Source organism: Mustela putorius, unplaced genomic scaffold (assembly GCF_011764305.1).
Source record: "Mustela putorius furo isolate JIRA1106 unplaced genomic scaffold, ASM1176430v1.1 tig00003871_pilon_pilon_pilon, whole genome shotgun sequence".
Lineage (NCBI taxonomy): Eukaryota > Metazoa > Chordata > Mammalia > Carnivora > Mustelidae > Mustela > Mustela putorius.
The window spans coordinates 14240669-14259471 of record NW_025422023.1 but is presented as its reverse complement, the minus strand read 5'-3'; the positions used below and the strand labels follow the sequence as shown (position 1 = coordinate 14259471).

At 62.3% G+C, this 18803-nt stretch overlaps 1 protein-coding gene across 3 annotated transcripts in view; it reads right to left on the bottom strand.

Annotated features, from left to right (window-relative positions):
* The window catches only part of LOC101681509 (GRAM domain-containing protein 4), a 60700-nt gene that overhangs the window by 15394 nt on the left and 26503 nt on the right, over positions 1–18803 (bottom strand). For all 3 annotated transcript variants that reach the window (XM_045067093.1, XM_004775444.3, XM_004775441.3), the window contains exons 4-5: positions 4013–4133; positions 60–121 (exon numbers count right to left, since the gene is read on the bottom strand). In XM_045067093.1, coding sequence (XP_044923028.1) covers positions 60–121; positions 4013–4133 — 183 coding nt within the window. The remainder of the gene's footprint in view (positions 1–59; positions 122–4012; positions 4134–18803) is intronic.

The following is an 18803-nucleotide window of genomic DNA, read 5'->3' as shown; positions in this document are numbered from 1 at the left end:
TCCCACGGGCTCAGGGCCAGCGCGCCCCCCACCGCCCGGCCCAGCTGCCGGGGGCCTACCTGCTCCATTGTTGACCTGGGCCTGCCCCTTCGGAGGCTGCTGGGCCGTCGGCTCCTCGGTTCTTAAAGAAGGAGAAGAAGCAGCAAGAATCCCGTTAGCTAACACTGCGTAAGTGCGGGCTCTGGAAGGTGCTGTCCTCCCGGGGAGTCTGCCCACACGACTGGTCGCTCCAGCCTGCGGGCGCCGCTGGGAGCTCAGTGCTCGGACCCGCTAGCGGGGCAGGCCGGCCGGGCAGCTCAGAGCCGCATTCCCATGGGCACGCGCTCTTCTAATTTTTTTGATAACCAAATAAAAGACGTCTCATAACTGCGTTACTCTCTCCTGTGCTACGAACACACCTACTTCATCGTGACGTTCAGAATAAACAGCTTACATGGATTAACCAGCCTGTGATAAGCAAACGCTCGTCTGCAGACACGTCCAACAGGCAGCGCGTGAGGCCCGAGGCTGGGTGACCCCCTGGGCTGGCCAGCTGTGCCCAGGTCCCAGCTCGGCCCGTGCCCGCCACCTGCCTGGCTTCCTGCCCCCACGGCCCAGCCCCCACGGCCCGCAGCCGGCATCTGGCCTCAGAGCGCTCTCCCAGGGTTTCGTTCACCTGCCACACCCCGACTGCTGAACCAGAGCCTGACGCAGCTGATCCAGCCCCTGCCCTGGGGGGGGCCTCTGACCAGGCTACGGCCTGTGCCACGGCCGTCCTGCCTGCCTTGCTCTGCTCTGGCCCAGGCCATGGACGCACCACACTGTTTCTGGTGCTCTCGGTCCAGCAGGGACCCCGGATGTGGGAGAAGTGGTGCCCCAGGCAAATGTCAGCAGGGTCCTGTGGGGCGCAGAGGACGCTTCCAGGACAGAGACAGCAGGGCTGGGAGACCCCCGGCCCGAGCACGCCCTCGGCTGCTGTGAAGGAGGGGCACAGTTTCTGCTCATATGGTGGGATTTCACGCCACGCTTCCAGGAGCCGACCCGCTCTACAGGCTTGAAACCCTGACTGTCAGCTAGAGCAGGAGGCTCTAGGGCAAGCTGGATGGGGAACCAGCAGGGAGAGCGAGGCCTGCAGCCTCACCAAGCGATGGATGGGGGAGACAACACAGACGGGAGGTCCCAGGGAAGGGAGCCACGGTCCGGGAGGAACGGGCCAGGCATCCACACCAGCCCCTCCCTACAGCCAGGCTGCCAAGCGACAGTCCACGCCCAGAGCGACCACTGAAAAGTGGGGCTTTCCTGGGAACCAGAAAGGAGCCCAGGGCACACGGGAGACACCAGGACCCGGCCAAGGGCCTTTCATTCCTAGGTGTGCATCCCGGCCTCGGGACCAGGATGTCTGTGCCCAGCCTGGAGGTTCTGGAAGATACAGCTCACCCGAGAAGCACTAACAAGCCAGACCCCTGCCCAAGCCTGAGGCCACATGGCCACCACGAGGACTTGCATGCCTGAGGAACACGGCTGGGGGCTTCCCAGGGTCCTGTGCTTGTGACCGTTTGGTGTGCACGGCCACTGGCTATGTGGTCTTTCTAACACAATCCCTGCTAGAAACACCCAGATGCTCAGATCTTCGTGGGCTGCGAGCTGGCTTCAGGGGAGGACGTGTACCCCCTTCCTATCGCCCCACATGCAGGACAGGTCAGTGCCTCTTCCATGTGCTGGACAGAGAGACAGACGGACAGCAGGGCAGGCGGTGCGCCAGGAGGTTCCAGCCCACGACACTCGGGGCACGCGGTCCCGCCTGCAGCTCCGGAGAAGGTGGGAAGTGAGCCGGGTGACCTCGGGGGAACATATAGGCCGCGTGACCTCACTGAATCAGGAAAAGGCGGCCTCATGTTTCTAACAACTGGATTCTCTGAAATGTTTCTGAACAATCCATGCCAGCGTTCAACAACCACGCACACGAGACGGAGTAGAACTTGCCTGACTTGTTTTTTTAAAGTCCGATTTTCACGCCTGCAGCCACCCGAGGCCAGAGGGCGCGGAGGCCCACAAGGAATGCGACGCCAGGCCCGGTGCTGGGGTCACTCTGCCCTGACCCCTCCCCAGGGCTGGGGGCACCAGACCACCACCAGGGTCTCTTTCATTCCACACACCTCGGCCCCAGCGAGGCTCAACGCGGCGTGCCGGCCGAGCCCAGGAGTGGGATGAGCAGAGGGTGGTGGCAGGCCCAGCCCGCCCCAGACAGGCCGGGTCAGAAGGGCAGCACTTCTCTGCGGCTCCTGGACCCCAACGAGAGAAGGTCTTTGCCTACTAATAAACAAGCTTCAATCAAAGGGATTTTGGGGGAATTTTCTTTAAAAACCAAACAGAGGTCTCTATAAACTGTTAATTACCATGTTTCAATCCTGGAGCTCATCTGTAGCTTGGGGGCGTGTGTGCCCGTGTGTGTGCACGCGTGCGTGTGCATAAGGGGGTTCCCCTCCACCTGCTCACCCACCGGGATGGCCCGCGGCCACCCCAGATGGACACTGAAGGGACAACAGAAGAGGTCATCACGTGCACAGAACCTGCTTCTCCCTGTACCTCCCCCCTTCAGGTCTCCATTTCCAGAAGGTTCCTGAATCCCACCCCTATGTAAAGCAGGGGAGCAGCCCCACAGTGGGCCCCAGGCCCCTTAGCTTCTGCGGCTCTGGCCTGCTATTCCTTTACCGTGACCACCCAGCAGGTCCCTCTGTGTCCTCGGAAGCGGATAGGGCTTTGGGGAAAGAATGAGGAGGCTGGCCTGGGCAGGAGGGGGAAGCGGAAGGCAGGGCCCTGCCAGGAGAGGGCAGGCGCACGGGCTCAGCTCGGGCAAGCACCTCTCAACCCCAGGGGGAAGTGCCGCCTCCAGCCAACGGCTCTGGGCAAAGCCAGACAGAAACGACTCCAGCACCGGACAGAGCACGTTCTCTGGGGTACACGGTGCTGAGATGCACCACGGGAGGCCGGCCGTGGCCGGCAGGTGGAGAAGGCACCCACAGCTGGCCATGCCCCCGGAAGGCGCCAGGCCCTGGCTCTCTCAGCGTCCACAGGTCAGGTCCCCGGCTGCACCCCTCTGCATAACGAAAACATCCAGAGATGGGAAAGGTTCGACGTCAGGTACCGTGCAGGTTGAGGCCCACGTGCTGGTGTCCGGGAAGGGCTGCCGGCCTCGTGGCCGGGACGGAATGGGGAAGAAAGGGCCACCCCTCCCCTAACAAGCTTGAGGCCCCCACAAAGAATCCCAGAGAACCCCATCATAGCCCTGCGGGGACAGTCAACAGAGCCTTACTTCCAGGTTGCCCACAAGCCCAGAGGAGTCGTCAGAACGGCCTACAGAGCACGGAGCCAGAGACCCTTCCTGCAAGGAAGACCAGACGCCCCAAGCTCCCAGGAGCAGAGCACCGCGGGTCAGCCCGGACAGGAGGCCGGCTCCGGCTGCAGAACAGGAGCCGTCTCCTTCCCACCAGCCAAGCCCTATGCATCGAGGTGCCCGGAGGGTGGGTGTCCTCAGAGCCAAAGCCACAGAAGACACTTGAAAGTGCCCGGGCCCTTGTCCACCCCACGGACAAACCCGTTCTGGCTGGCCTCGTCCAGCAGCAGCCTCATCTGCTGGGCCACCAGCTTGCAGGCCGCGTGGACGGACGGGGAGCCTCCTGGGGTTTCCAGAAGGACAGGGAGAGCACGGCTCTCAGAACCCACAAATACCCTCCTGGAAGGACCCTCTTCTCACGGGCAGCACCGTGAGGCGGTGGCCCAGCTCGTGCAGGCAGAGCGGTGGGTGCGAGAGGAGGCCACGCGTGGGGACAGCGTCGCCCCACGGCAGGGCCCACCTCATCCCCTCCAGAAGCTGGGGAGGGACCCTGCGGGGATGAGGGGGACCACCGTGACGGGCGAACCCGGCAGTAACTGCGTGCGGCGGGATGGCGCGGGAAGGGGTGCTGGCCGCCCGTGGGGGGCGCACGGGCAAGGAAGGGCTGAGTGGGCAGTGGGGCGCCCTCGACCCCCTCACCTGGCCTTCAGCACTTCCTGGACCTTCTGCTCCAGCTCCATCCGCCGCTGCCGCTCCCGGTCCAGCTCCTGCCGGAGCATCTCCGAGTTGGTCTCTTCCCTGAGCTTCCGGAGCTCCTCCTCTGCGGGGAGAGAACCGCCATGTGACCGGCGCTTGGCCCTGCTCCGCCCTCCCAGCACAGAGGTGCCCAGGGTGGGTGTGGACAGAGAGCCCCGGCCTCGCCAGCCAGGCTGTGGCAGCTCCCCTGGTCCTCTCTAGGGGACACCTGCGGGGGGCTACTGGTCGGGCTCCTCTCCCACAGTGGGCACAAAGCTGCAGTGAGGAAGTCGCTCCAAGCAGAACAGGCGCAAACCACACGCACGGAAGGCAGCTGGCGGCAACAGCACCACCAGACGCCCCAGGGGAAGGAATCCTGGTGGCACTTGTGACCCAGTGGACATCGCCTGGACACACACATGCCCTGGGTGTGGTCTGCAAGCCTCAGCCACAGAGCCGAGCCCCTGCCGGGGGCTGACAGCTGGCTCCCACCCCCAGCCGCTGATGACCCAGGAGCACGGCGGGAGGGCCGGCGGGGAGCTCCTGCGGTCCGAGCCGGAACCAGGATGGGGTGAACACGAAGGCGGCACCAGGATGGGGTGAACACGAAGGCGGCGGGCTCCCGGGGGAAGGGCGGGCAGCAGGCTCAGCAGCAGCCTTGGCCGTGAGGCAAGGAGAGGCCTGGGAGCTGAGGGGGGCCGTCACCAGGGAGACCGGGCAGGGGCAGGGCGTGCAGAGCCTGAAGGAGGACCTGATGTTTATTCCAGGACGGGTGGAAACCAAGGGCCATGCAGTTGTGGGTTTGACTGCGATGTGTGATAAGCTAGGTGGCAGTCCCCCCAAAGAGGTCCCACCCTAACTCTGGGGACCTGGGACTATGTCTCCTCCACAGACAAAGCCCTATACTACAGAGGGGACCAAAGAAAGGACCTTGAGACGGGGACCATCCTGGTCATCCGGACCCAGTGTAATCACCGTTACATAAACTAGCGGAGCCGGGAGGGTCAGAGGTCAGGGAGAGGAGAGACTGGCGGGCTGCTGGCGTGGAGGGTAGCAGAAGGGGCCGGCAGGCCGGGATTGTGGGCTTCACGAAGCCAGATGAGCCACGGACGCAGATTCTCCCCCAGACCCTGCGGGGGACACAAAGCCCTGCCAACACGTGACCCTCGTTCTGCTGGACTTCTGGCCTCCAGAATTATAAGAGAACAAACATGCTATTTAAGGCCCTTGGTTTCTGGTGCAGCAGCAAGAGGAACCTCCACAGAGTGGGGCTCACGCGGGGGCTCGGATCCTGAGTGGACGGCTCAGTGCGTTTGCACACACTGGACACCCCAGCCTGGAGACAGCACGACCAGCCTCCGCCGAGGCCCCAACGCCTTCCATCGGCCTCCGTCCCCGACCATCCCAGAGCTGACCACCAGCTAGCGTCCACATGCAGGCGAGGCCTCCCTTTCGGAGACCAGATATGACGAAGGTGGGTGTATCTTTGCTCATGCAACCAGGACAGGAGACCACGGGCTGGGGGCTTGAATCACAGCCCCTGATTCACCCAGGTTCCGGAGCTGCAAGTCCATGGTCACGGTGCCGGCCGAGCCTGGGCAGCGCCGCTCTGTAAGGTCCTCCCATGGCAGAGAGGAAGGGCTCAGGCGTCTCCTCTTCACCTGAGGACACTCACCCGATCCGGGGTCTCCACCTCCTAAGCCCTGTATGCGTCTGGGGGGACACACATCTGGGCCCCAGCAGGGACTGAACTCAGGCAGCCTGGCCAGCCCTCCAGCTTGCCCTGCAGAGCCACACATACGCTATTCCATGGCGCTCTTCTGTGACCCCGGGGCTCCTCCGAGGCTCTGGCCTAGAGGAAGCACAGCCACAAGCGGGCCCTGCCTTTCATACTGTTCCTGAGACGCCAACCCTGGTCGGTGGGCACCAGCCAGGAGAGCACAGGACCCTGGCTGTCCCTGCGGGCGAATCCTTTGCTGTCCTGCAGAGCCCCCGCCACTCAGTCACCCCACCAACATCTGGGGAATGACACCTGGCCGCAGGCAGCTTTCTCAAGGACTAGGCCGAGTCCCCTGCAAACCCAACGAGCAAAACATCTGTATCACGATAAAATGCAGTGGAATCCATCCGGAAATCCCAGGCCGTCTCCTTCAGGCCTAAAGCTCCTGCAGATGGGCACCCAAGCCTTGTTTCTGAACTGGGCACACAGCAGACCCCCTGCCACAGCCCCACAATGACACAGGGCTCGTCCCCTCTCCACCCTGCCTCGCCCCCGCACTTCCTGGATGTCAGCCCTGACTTCTTGAGGTTCTCAACCGTATCCTAGAGGGGTCAGTACCCACCGGGGAGAGATGGACCATGAAGGCGTGAGGAGCAGACAACCAGCTGCCTCATGGGGCGGGGCGGGGCTCCCCACGTCCGGATAGGATACAACTACGTGGTGAGATGTCCTGACCGCCCTACAGGGAGAGGCGGGTGCAGTGGGGACGCGGCCCAGACACAAAGCCCCCGGGGGTAACACAGCCTAAACAGCCACCTCTGCACGCTGGCAGGGCTGCTGAGGGCTGAGACAGGAGCTCAGCCTTCTCCATGAGCACTGGCCGGAAGCTGACAACCCCATGTCCCCTTTTTAGCAGGGTTAAAGTCGCCCAGTGAATCTGCTAGGTCCGCAGCACCCCGGGGCCCGGGCAGGACTGAAGCAGGCTGTTAGCCCCGGATGGCTGTGGTCCATGTAGTCCCCCGTGTCAGATCTGCGTCCCACTGCTCCAACAAGCACCGCACAGCCTCATGCAGCGGGACGCTTGTGATGACACAGGGACCGAAACAAAGGCCCAGCCTCTCAGGGACATGCACGGTAAAGACAGCTGGCTGGGGGGAGCCCTGCTGCCCAGGAACCTTCTCTCTGGGGCGAGGGGCTTGGGGGGTACAGGGAGGTGCTCAGGGCGACCCAGCAGCTTCCTTTCAGATCCCCGCTGCCTCAGACCAAAGGACACAGGGCTGAGCCTGAGCCCCCAAAACTCTGGCCAAGGTCAGTCTGGCAGCTGGAGGCCCCAGGCGGGTTACAGCATGACTGCATGTGAGCAGCAGGACTCACCCAGACGGAACACGGGGAGGCAGAGAGGCCCAAGGTCAGAAGACCCTCCAGCCTCAAGAGAGCCTGCCGCCCCGGCCACAACATCTGCCTGAGGAGTCCGTGGCTCGCTGGGTTTGGTCACGAACCAGTGAGAAACACCGAGGTTTGCTGCGTGCTGGGATCCACTGGCTCCGTAAACACGTGGGGGTGTTCGGGGCCCTCTCGTGTGCCCGCCCCGCTGGGCCCCAGCCTCCTCCAGCTTCTGTAGACCTTTCGGGGCCCCGCCCCTGCAGACTCACCGGGAGAAGGCCCTCCCCAAAAGGGGCCTGGGGGATGCCAAGCCCAGCCCACGGGGAGCAGTCCCTCCTGGCTCCCCCAGCCATGGTTTCGCACGGTTTCATCCCCTCCGTCCTGGGGTGAAGCAGGGTGGCCCTCCCACGGTCACCTTCCTTGAAGACAGAGGTCCTGACCCTCCTCTGGGGGCACAGAACAGGGTTCATAAAGGGGCCAAGCAAAAGGGAAATCTGAGACGAGGGGGTGGCCTCTGCCCAGTTAGACCCAGAAACGGGGCCCAGCCCAGCCAGGGAGCAAGGGAAGGGTGGCCAGTGACGTGGGTGACAGGAAGGGCTGCGGGAAGCTCAGCCCAGGGCCCCCAGCCCTGTGGATGGAGCTGCATGTGCCCCCCACCACCACAGTAGCCAGCCAGGCTCCTCTGTGCCCAGGGGACCTGTGTCAGGCAGCCAGCACATGCGGGACATCCTGAAAGTACCCCCAAACCCATGAATTCCACTGGTCTCAGCTCCTACCCCAGTGCCCGGCTGGTCCGGTTCCACCCTGCGATCTGGCTCGGAACAGCAGTCGGGTTCTTCGGAAAGCCCGTCAGAACCCACTGCTGTCTTGCCTCCAAGTCGGCAGGGGTTTGCGATCAAACCCACCCACTCAGCAAGGGCCCCCACCCCACCCCACCAGCTGTGTCTCCCTCTGCTCTTCCCTCGTCTTTGCCACCGGGACCTCGTTTTAGGTCTTCAAATGCCCACGGTCCGACTCTGCCCCAGGACCTTCGTACATGCTGAGGCCCCTCCCTGCCTCTCAGTCCTAAGCCGCCATTTCCCCTGAGAAACCCCCCTGACTGATGCCCCCCACAAACAGAACGTGGCATCCTGTCACATGGTCTTCTTCCTGTGGGTCCTCTTCAGGGTGTGGGAAGGGGATTCCTAGAGGTGACGCAGGTCCACAGGGCAAGGCTCAGCGAACGTGGCCACCAGTAACACGCTTCTCGGTCCACATTCACGCGACCTGGGCCCATGGCCCCCATGTGTTTACTGCCTGGGACAGTCCAGGACCCAGCCCGGCTCCAGGACGGGAGAAGCCAGAGAAGGCACGGGGAACGGACAGCAGAGGAGCAAGGACAGTGGGGCAGGCTCTCACGCGACATGCCCCACGGCCAGAGCAGACGACTCGATAGCAAGACACCGGTGGTGGGGGAGGGGCTGGTGTCTGGAAGGACACGGTGCACAGCCCCCACATCTCAGGCCTCGGCCTTCCCTAGTCTCTGCCCCTGAGGGTCCCCGCCTGTGATGGCCCCTCATGCACGCAGCGTCTGCTGGGAGGGAGCAGGGGGGTGATGGGGGACCCGGAACCCTAACATGTTACCAGCCCAAGAGCCCCAGCCCCCATGGGGCCCTCCCCTCGGCCCACATGAAGCCCGGCTGCCCAGAGAGGCCTCCCGCTCGCACACAACTTCCTCGGCAAACACACACTGCACCAGTGTTACACACCGGGCTCTGACGCCCTGGCCAGGGCAGACTTCCCGGGGGACCCCTGCGAGGTGCCCATGTGTGTACTGGCCCCAAGGGGTGAGCCTGGGCCCCTCGGGAGGCAGGTCTCCTGTCCTGACACAGGCAGGGCCCTGGGACACTCTTCTCAAAGGCGCCCATTGGCAGTGGGACATCTCCGTCCTCGCGCGCGTCTGCAGAGTGCGGCTCCACCACCTCCGCTGGGACTCCCTTCTGCACCATGTGACCCTCCCTCGGTGGGCCCGGCCTAAACAGGTGCTCGGCCCAGACTCACTGGATGAGCCCGTGGACCAAAGGCTCAGAGTGAGCCTCCACGGTGACCTGTCAACCAAGCGCTCACAGGCGGACAGTCCTGAAAATGGGCAGGAGCACATCTCTCCCAAGGGGAGTGGCCATGGCTCGGTCGGGTGCCCTGGGGGCTGCCTCTGTGAGCCACTTCACAAGGACCGGGCTTGGGGGAACGTGCAGAGAGCCAAAGAGATCGCCATCGCATTGTCTGCTTTATATGGGGGCAACGGGGGACAGCCAGGAGGGTGGTGGACAGTGAGGCCAGCGGAGAGGAATGCGGGCCGTGAGGACAGTGGGGGGTAGCGGGGGGCAGTGGAGGTGGCCAGGGAGGGGGGACGGTGGAGGACGACGGGGGGCACTGGCTACTCTCGTGGGGAAAACAGAGGCGAGGGATGGCACGTCATGACGACGTTGCTCCCGGGAGCCCCGGCTGGGGGCTTCTGGTGCTTTCCGGTCTGCTCCCGAGCGCCAGCACCCACCCACCCCCCAGCCGCCTCCACGGAGCTCAGCTCCACCTGAAGGTCCCGGCAGCCCCACACGCGTCCGGTATCATCAGCGGGAAACCACACTTTCCTTAGGGGGCCACCCCGAACTCCCTTCCCCGTGACACCAACCCGTGAGAGCTCGCACGTGGCTGGGTTCCACCGCGTAGCAACCGTCAGCAAGGCCCACGGAAACAGGTGTGGACACGGAGCCCCCCGAGACCCGCCAGAGCACTGAGCAGACAGGCTCACAATCACGGGCCGTGTCAGAGACGCGGGGGCCCCCGCTGGCCGAGAGCCGTGTCCCCCAAACCGGGGCCTGCCTGACAATGTCCCCCGGCCCCACCCTGTCCTTCCCATGATGGAGGCGGATACCTCAGCCCCAGAGCTGCCCCCCATGCTCCTGGGCCTCCCCAAGCCGAACGCACTCCTTCCACCACCCCCAGCCCTCACCCCTGCACCCGGGCCATGAAGCCCACCCGCTGGCCAGAGCGGACCCTGGGCCGCAGCCCCACAAACATGCTCAGCCCCCTTCCTGGCGAAGCTGCGAGGAGACGTCCCCTTTCTCCGGTGCTCCTTCTGGAAAGTTCTTTTCTGGTGGCTCCTTCTGGAAATTTCAGGAAGGATCTGTCTCTTGCTTTTCCGCACTTCTAGTGGCGCTGCACTCCTCAGCTGGTGACCCCGGCTGCAGTGACATCACTGTGAGCTCTGACCGTCCGCCTCCCTCTCACAAGGCCGCCTGTGAGGAATCAGTCTGAGCGCGCGCAAGGTCGGCCCAGAGAACAGCCCGCTCAGATCCTTGCCTTGAATTACAAATCCCTTGTGCCCAGCAAGGTGACCAGTCAGTCACGGTTTTGGTGACCAGGCTGCACTTTCAGGGGCCAGGATTCTGCCCCCCACATTCCTTCCTGAGACAAGACACTGCGTCCAAGGAGCCATGCCGGCCCCGAGAGGAGCTGATGAGCCTTTCTGTCCACCTGGCCCAAAGGGGGCTTTCTTGTCTCAGGAACACACCTGTTCCAGGCTGTTCTGAGCCCTTCTGTGCCTCTGCGTGGGGCAGGCTGCAACCAGCCTGCCTCCCGGGCCCAGGGAGCCACCCTGGCAAGGGGCCTGGGAAACCCACTCATCCATCTGAGCTGGGGCTGAGTGACAGGCAGGGTCCCTAGGAGTGGGAGCCCCAACCCACACATCAGGCTGCTTAGTCACAGACACGCATGGCAGAAAGGCCACTGTGTGAGCGCCCACCAGGCCTGCCCAGGACGTGCCGCGAGGTTCCCGGCACAATGATCCGCTCCCTTTCAGGGACTGGTAATGGCCACAAGGGCCTGTGACATCTGCCGATCCGGCACAGACAGCCAGGGGCCACCGGAAGCCTGTGGGAGGTGGGGGGACCCAAAATGCCTGCCTAAGGAGTGAGTCTGAACCCCCAAACCTTCTAGAATCTGAGGTCGCTCCCGGGAGACAGAAGTCAGCACTGTCATTCATTCATTCCCTCCCTGAGCTCCTGTTTAATGGGGTCCCTGCGAGAGCAAAGCAAGGCTGTGGGATGTGGCACGGAGGGAAACCAGGCGCGCTCCCCAGCACACGGCCTGTCGCCACCCACCGCCCACCAGAGCAGCTGGGCAGCAGACTTTCTTTTTTCCTTTTTTCGTTTTAAGATTTAATCTATTTATTCCTTTTAGAGAGAGAGAAAAACGCTGCACCGGCACATGCTGGCCGTGGGGGGGTGGGGGAGGGACAAGCAGTCCGCACGCCGAGTGCAGAGCCTGACGCAGGGCTCCAGCCCAGGACCCCAAGATCACCACCCAGGCCAAACGCAAGAGTCCGGTACTCAGCCCCTCGAGCGACTGAGCCACGGAGGCTTGACTGTCCGGTGAGGCTCAATGTCCCAGCGGGCCAGGTCCCGCTCACGTAGCAGCTTTCAGGGACCCCGACAAGAAGACCGTCGGGTCAGGCTTGCAGCCCACCTCCTCACAGGGACCGCTGACCGCTGCCTTCAGAGGGACATGGCGAGCGAGCCGCAGACGGGAGCCCCGCGAGGAGGCGGACGCAGCGCCGTGTGGCCAAGCGAGTTGTGCAGTAGCTGCGCACGCGCGGCCGCCGGCAGGCCGCCCCCGGCCCGAGAGAAGGGCAGACCTGGCATGCCGACGGTCACCCCGGGCACCTCACATGGTGACTCAGAGGGAGAAAGACAGAACGCCTGGGCTCCCGCCCACCGCGCGCCCAGACGGCACGGGCCGCAGCCCAACCCCGCAGCCCAGCCTCCGGGGAAGTCACTGGGAGGAAGGAACCAGCTTCCAGGCTATTTTTAAACCTGTAAAAGTAGAACTCTTCAAGCAGGAGTCCTCTTGGCACATAATTCAACAGGCCCAGCCACAGCCAAAAATAAAAATCAAGTGATAATCCTTAAATAAAACTCCTTCCCACCAGCCAGGCCTGCAAACAGAGACCACTGGAAAAGCGGAGCTGTTTCTGCCACCTGGCCAGGTGGGAGCCCAGCACACCTGGGGGCCCCAGGCTCCGCCCCCTCACCTCCCTTGCCAGTGGCGACCTGCTAGCCCAATTCACCCCTTTGGCCAACGCTGGGGACCCTTCTAGAAGGTAGGGCCACGTGCTCAACGGCGACGAGTTATCAGGTTCTGAGAAAGGGCACAGGTTTACTTTTCAATGGCCAGAGAAGCAGCCACTGCGGCCTCCCCCCCCAGCTGCTCTCTGCAGAGGGCAGTCGTGAGTGGCGACCCCGGCTGCTACAGTCAACCTGCCCCCGCCCGTCCTTCCTGCTGCCGTGCCCCTCGCGCCCCGGACGAGCGGTCGGCGACTGTGCCCTCACAGACCCGCGAACAGCACTGCCTCGAACAGCTTAGGCCCCTGAGATGGGCGGCTGAGACACCGGCCTGTCAGTGTTTCCAGGGTGTCTTAGGAAACGGACTGGGGGGTCTGGACGAACAGGTAGTGTGGTCAAATTTTTTCCATGTAAACTAATAAGAAACAGGGTCCCAGCCTATCCCAGGAACCGAAAGCCCTTTACGAGAGATGGTGGGCTTCATCAGGCCGCCCGCGGTCCGGGCTCTGGGACCCTGGACCCGGTTCGGGAACACAGAGTGTGTGGGCGCCAGCCCCCCCGTCCACAGTCCCTCTCTCTCCAACGCAGCCCTCAGCGACGACACCTGAGCCCTCCGGGCCCCTGGTCGTCCCTGGAGTTGGGGCAGGCAGGGGCTCTGCTCCCCAGCAAGGTGAGACCAGGCCGAGTCTCTGAGCGGGGGAGCAAGGGTGGCACACACGGAACACGAGCTGCGGGCCCAAACGCCAGACAGGACGGAGCAAGCGTGTGGAGGGCCAGAGCTGGGCCGGCGCCCGGCGGGGCCTGGCAGGGTGTGCAGAAGCTCAGTAGAAGAAACAGTCTGTTTGCTCATCCACTCGTGTCCTCACCCACCACTGACTCACCCGTCCACCGTCTACCCCCACCCACCATCCACGCTCCCACCCAGCGACCCATCCATCTGCTCGTCTACCCACGGACGCATGCGCCCCTAGGCGGTGTCCACTCAGATACGTACCCGCGGCCGCCTGACTGCAGGCCCGAGCTGGGGGACACAGAGATAAGGCGGCAGCTACCTTCCCTCTGTCACATGAGAATCTTGCTCCATAGAGAGAGGAAACGTGGATGAGGGAGAGTTGGGGCAGCCCCACACCACAGGACAGCCCGTCTCTGCCAGCTGGGCCTCACGCACACGGGTGAGGGTCTGAGCAGAAGGGGACCGGCCAGGAGCCGGCCGAGGGTGGGGAAAGATGCGGCCCCAGCAGCTTCTCTCCCCCTGTGCCCGCGGGAGCTCAGCCCTACCACCCGTACGTGGGGGGGTCACATCCTCCCCCACCCCAGGGAGCGGTGAGGGGTTCAGGGGGAGATGCAGAGCACCATGGAGAGAGGTCCCAGAGCTCAGCATGGCTCCTGCCTTGACACTCTCCACGGAGCTCAGTTCCGTCACCTTCCACAGGGCCCGTGAGAGGACGCTGCCGACCCCGGACACAGAGCCCTCCGACACACGGGCAGGTGTGTGCCAGCTTCCTCCCCGACTTCACCCTTACCCCAAGACCCCTGCAGCCCTGGGTCCCAGAGAGCAGGGCTGGCACCAGCAGGACCAGGAGCCTCTACCCTGAAGTGCGCGCTGGCCAGGCGGGGTGCTCGGCTGGGACGACACGGCCTGGGGTGGCGAGCTGGCCTCCGAGCCCAACGTCCGCGATGAATGATTACAGGCACATTCTTACCCGGCAATGGAAAGATCTAGAAATACGGAATTCTGGCCCATTCAGTGGGTCGGACAGGTCATTTTCTTAGTGGCCATTTCTATTTTTTCTGAGATAAAGCTCATGTGATCTGCATACCCAGACTCACGTCTGTCATCTGTCCTACCTTCTGTGCCAGCGAATTCACAGCAGGACCACAGCCAAACAAACAAGAAACCAGACCCCAGATGGACACCTGCAGATCCCAATCCGCTCTCTGACCAACCCCACATCTCACCCTGCTGTCCACAGGCTTCGAATGGCCCGACCCCCTAGCCGCAGGCTGCGGGCAGCTCCTGGGCCCTCCTGTTTGCAGAGGACTTTGTGAGTGAGAAAGTGCTTCCTCCTCCTCCGTCACCCATGCTGGCGGCTCAGAAACTGGCCTTCCCTCCAGGGCCCTCCTGCTAAGTCTAGGCACTCAGAGAGGCACTTCGGGCCGCAGGAGTAGACTGGTCGCCTCCCCGACCGGCTTCTCCGGAAAACCCTCTCCCATGGGCAGCCGGGAGCCATGCTGACCTGCTGCGTATCCGAGCAGGAGGGGGGGCTTGCAGGAGCCCCGGGGCCCGAGATGAGGGGCCTTCCCCCGAGAACACGGCCTACAAGAGCTACCTCTGCCGTCCGCCCACCTATATCCACTGGGAACCCGCACGCACCTGGCACTGGGCGGGTGTCAGTGGCCCAGGGAGGATGGTCCCGACCCCGAGGGCTCAAGACCCAGGGCGGGGCCCCCTGGGAGAGGACCCCCAGCAGTCCGGGGAGGATTCCACGACCTTCACCTCAACATGGGAAGAAAAAACCTCTCGGCCACACAGAACCCAACATGGGTAAGGGAGCCTCAGGCTCAGCCCAGCCACCAGGATGCCCCCGGACCCGTGAGGCTCCACAAGCGTTTCCTCCAGGATCCAAACTGCACAGCAAGTCACTGTGGGGGAGCCTGCGCGAGCCGCTCACAGTGCTGGAGAACCTCCCTTCCCGGGGCCTTCACCCAGCCGGGGACGGGGAAATGCACAGAAACGAGAAGAGGGCGCATGAGCTCAGAGGCAGCAGCCGCTCAATGCAAACGAATGCTCTCAACTCACTTATGTGCCTCTTTAGCAGATCCAAGCTCCTGCCTGCCATCACGAGCCGGAGCGCGCTCCCATCTCCTGTTCCCCCTCCCGCGTCATTCCTCCCGGGGACATCTGTACTGTTCAATATTTCATGGTGAAGCCAGCCGCTGCACACTCGGGCTCCTCCCCATGAAGAATAATCGCCTGCTTTCGGGGAGAAAGCACTGCAGGTCACTGAATGGAATTTTCCCACCCACCGTGCGGGCTGTCGCAGATGAGGGAGCTAAGGTCACTGGGGTCACGCCGTGCGTGCAGCGTCCGCACGGCAGATGGAACACGGGACACGCGGAAGGACCATCCGGAGGGACCTGGGGAGACGACGTGAGTGTGGAGAAAGTGAGACCGGGACAGGGTTTATCTTAGAGAGACGGTCAGGACAAACGAACGCACCTGCTTCCACGACAGAGTCAAGGGAAGGGTCAACCCCAACATCGCAAGGCGGTGAGTCAGCAGAGGAGTGACAGCCCGCGGGAAAACCGACTCCCTGTTGCAGAGTACACCGTGACAGCAACCACGTAAATAATTATAGGCGATTGCAAAAATAAGATTACTTTTAAAATGAACTGTTCAGCGACGCCTGGGGGGCTCAGTGGGTTAAGCCTCTGCCTTCGGCTCAGGGTCCTAGGATTGAGCCCCGCATCGGGCTCCCTGCGAGCCTGCTTCTCCCTCTCTCTCTGCCCCTCCTGCTCGTGCTCTCTCTCGCTCGCTTGCTCTCTCTCAAATAAATATGTAATCTTTAAAAACCAAAAATGAAAAAGATGAGAACTCTTTACGACAGGTGTTAATAGAACAAAATGACGCTGTGTGCCTGCTGACGCGGCACCACACCTGGGACACTCCCGACCTGACCTCCCCATGGGGATATGGAACACACCCAGACCAAGGTACCTGTACTCTTCGAGAATGCTGACATCTGGAACACAAAGCCAGGCTGAGCCACGGCTCAGTGACAGGAGCCTATGGACACAGGACACTCGTGGGTCAAGTGTGACATGTGACCAGGCACCTTCTGCTAAAAATTCCAGGACATCCCTACAAACCCAGGGAAGCTGGAGCGGGTCTCAGGCTGGATGAGAGTCTGGTGTCCACATTCATCTCCACGCAGTGACATCCGGACTGACAGGTGAGAGCAGATGTTCGTGCCCAGGAAATCCACAGAAGCCATCAGAGCCCGAGGGACAGTGTGTCCGCAGATGGCCACCAAACATGGTCAGGGAATCAAACACACAGGTGGACAGAAGGAAGGATCCGAGACAGGCCGGCAGACAAACAGGGTCAAATGCTCTCCTTGGGGACAATCTGGCTGGAAAGGCCACAGGGTGCTTGGTACTCTTCTTGTGACCTTCCTATGAATCTAAATTGGGTCAAAAGAAAAAGTGAGCAGGAAACCAGAGCGATCTCTCAAGACCTAGAGCAACAAGAAACACAGGCACGCGGGTCTGTACCGAGTCGATGACGTCGCCACAGAGGGGAAAAGTCACAGTCCCGTCCCCGTACAAGCCTCGTGGGATCGGTTCCGCCAAGCGCAGAGGAACCAGCGAACACAGCGGGGCCACCATGTGTGGGACCCAGGCATGAAACAAGCGAGGCCTCGCCCGTGTCGCCCGTGGGAACCAGGACCGGCAGCAGGAGAGGCTCCGAGAATGGTCTGATGAGGTCGAGTGAAGCCCTCGGGGTTTGGGAGCAGAAAACACACACCGGCGCCACAGCTGCCCCACGGGGGAGGTGACGCAAGGGCCTGCCGGCGGACGGGCGGACAGAGAGACCCAGCGTCGTCCACCCACACGGCGGACCGGAGAGGAAGGAAGTGCTCACACCTGCTATGACCCTGACGAGCCCGGAAGGCGCTGTGCTCCCTGAAGTCGGCCCCCACAAACACACAGACACCCTGAGGCTCCATTCACACGAGCCCCCAGGAGTCAGAGGGACGCTGGGACGGTGGCGCCACGGGCGGGGGAGGGGCGGGGGACCTGCGGTTTCACAGGGGCAAGATTTCAGTTTCAAGAGACGGCCACAAGGTGATGACGGTGGCACAACACGGGGAAAGGGTCAGGGTCAACGCCCTTGAAGGGCGCACGTCCCAGTGGTCAAGACGGCAAATCTTCGATCATCTGTCCACTTTTTCATTATTTTTATTTAAAAGAAAAAAACCCAGGGGACGCCCAGGTGGCTCAGTCCCTTAAGCGTCTGCCTTCGGCTCAGGTCATGATCCCCGGGTCCTGGGATCCAGCCTCGCGTGGAGCTCCCTGCTCACTGGGAGGCTTGTTCCTCCCGCTCCTCCTTCCCCTGCTTGTGCTTCCTCTTTTGTTATCTCTGTCAAATAAATAAATAAAATCTTGAAAGAAAGAGAGAGAGAAAGGAGAGAGAGGGAGGGAGGAAGAACCCCCAAACTCCATGGTCTTGGTTACAAATTCGAGTTCTCAGAATGAACTTGGGATGCCTACGTCTGCCCCCCGGAAAGGTCGGAAGCGCCGAGAGCAGTGAGTACCCCCGGAACCCTTGTTCACCTTCTTGAAACTACTTTCGACCAACAGGAGCCGAGGAAATGACTAATTCCAGGACAGGGGAAGGGAATGTTTAAGAGGAGCCTGGGAGCGGGGGGCACCTGGGTGGCTCAGACTCCTGATTTCGGCTCAGGTCAAGATCTCGGGGTCCTGAGAGGGAGCCCCGCATTGGGCTCCACGCTCAGTGGGGAGTCGGCTTGGGAGTCTCTCCGTTGGCCCCTCCCCCACCTCCACATGCACGCATGCTCTCTCTCCAATAAGTAAATCTTAAAAAAAAAAAAAAGCCCAGCGTGTCTCGTCACAGCACAAAGCAAGGGATCGCTCAGATCTCATGATGCCCCCAACAAGCCCAACACTCTCACCGGTCACCCCTGGAGGATGGTCCGAGCAGGGAATCGGCTCCTGATTTTGGAAACTGGACACTAAGGGAGATAACCCAAGCCTGTATCCTGCCCTTGCCTAGGGGCCAACCTTCGGAGCAATCGAATAGTCAGATTTTCAGAAATAGGTCAGCGAGCAAAGAGAGAAAGGTTGGAGGGGTAGAAAGTCACCGTTCTGTAACCGACAGATCGAAGCCCCGTGACCAAGGACAGAAACCACAGGGAAGCCGCCACCGAGGGAGTCCTCCCAGAGAGCACCCAGGGGACGCGGCCACGCTGGCTCCATGGGGAGCCCACAGGGTCACCCAGGCCAAGGTACAGGGTGCAGGCGCCCCCTGCAGCAGGCCTGGGTTCCACCACAAAGAACAACTCAGAGAACCGGCACCACTAGAGCCTGAAGAGGGGCACCAGTCACTCAGCGAGGGGCCTCGGGTGCTGCTCCGGGGGTTGCCTAAAAATGAGGAAACTGTTGGGGAACTCTGCGCTTAGGCAGGGGGTCTGACGATCTGAAAGGTAATGGATGTTTTCAGCTGTGGTATCAGACGCGTGGCTTTCATTTTTAAAACACCAGGAGCTGCCGACTGACAAGTACAGATGAAGGACAAGGGGCTGGCCGGCCCTGGCTTCCAAAGCCAGCCTGGTGGGGGCCACCTGCCCGCCGCTGGCCACCTCCTGCCAAAGCTACGAGCAAGTGAGACATTCTGCTTCTGTATCTGCTCGAAGCGTCCCGTGGTTTAAAGGAATGTCCGTAAGGGCCGCTTGCCACAACCGCACCACACACGTCTACGACATGGGCTGCCCAAGAGGAAACGAGACGCTCCTCCGGCAAAACGCTGAGG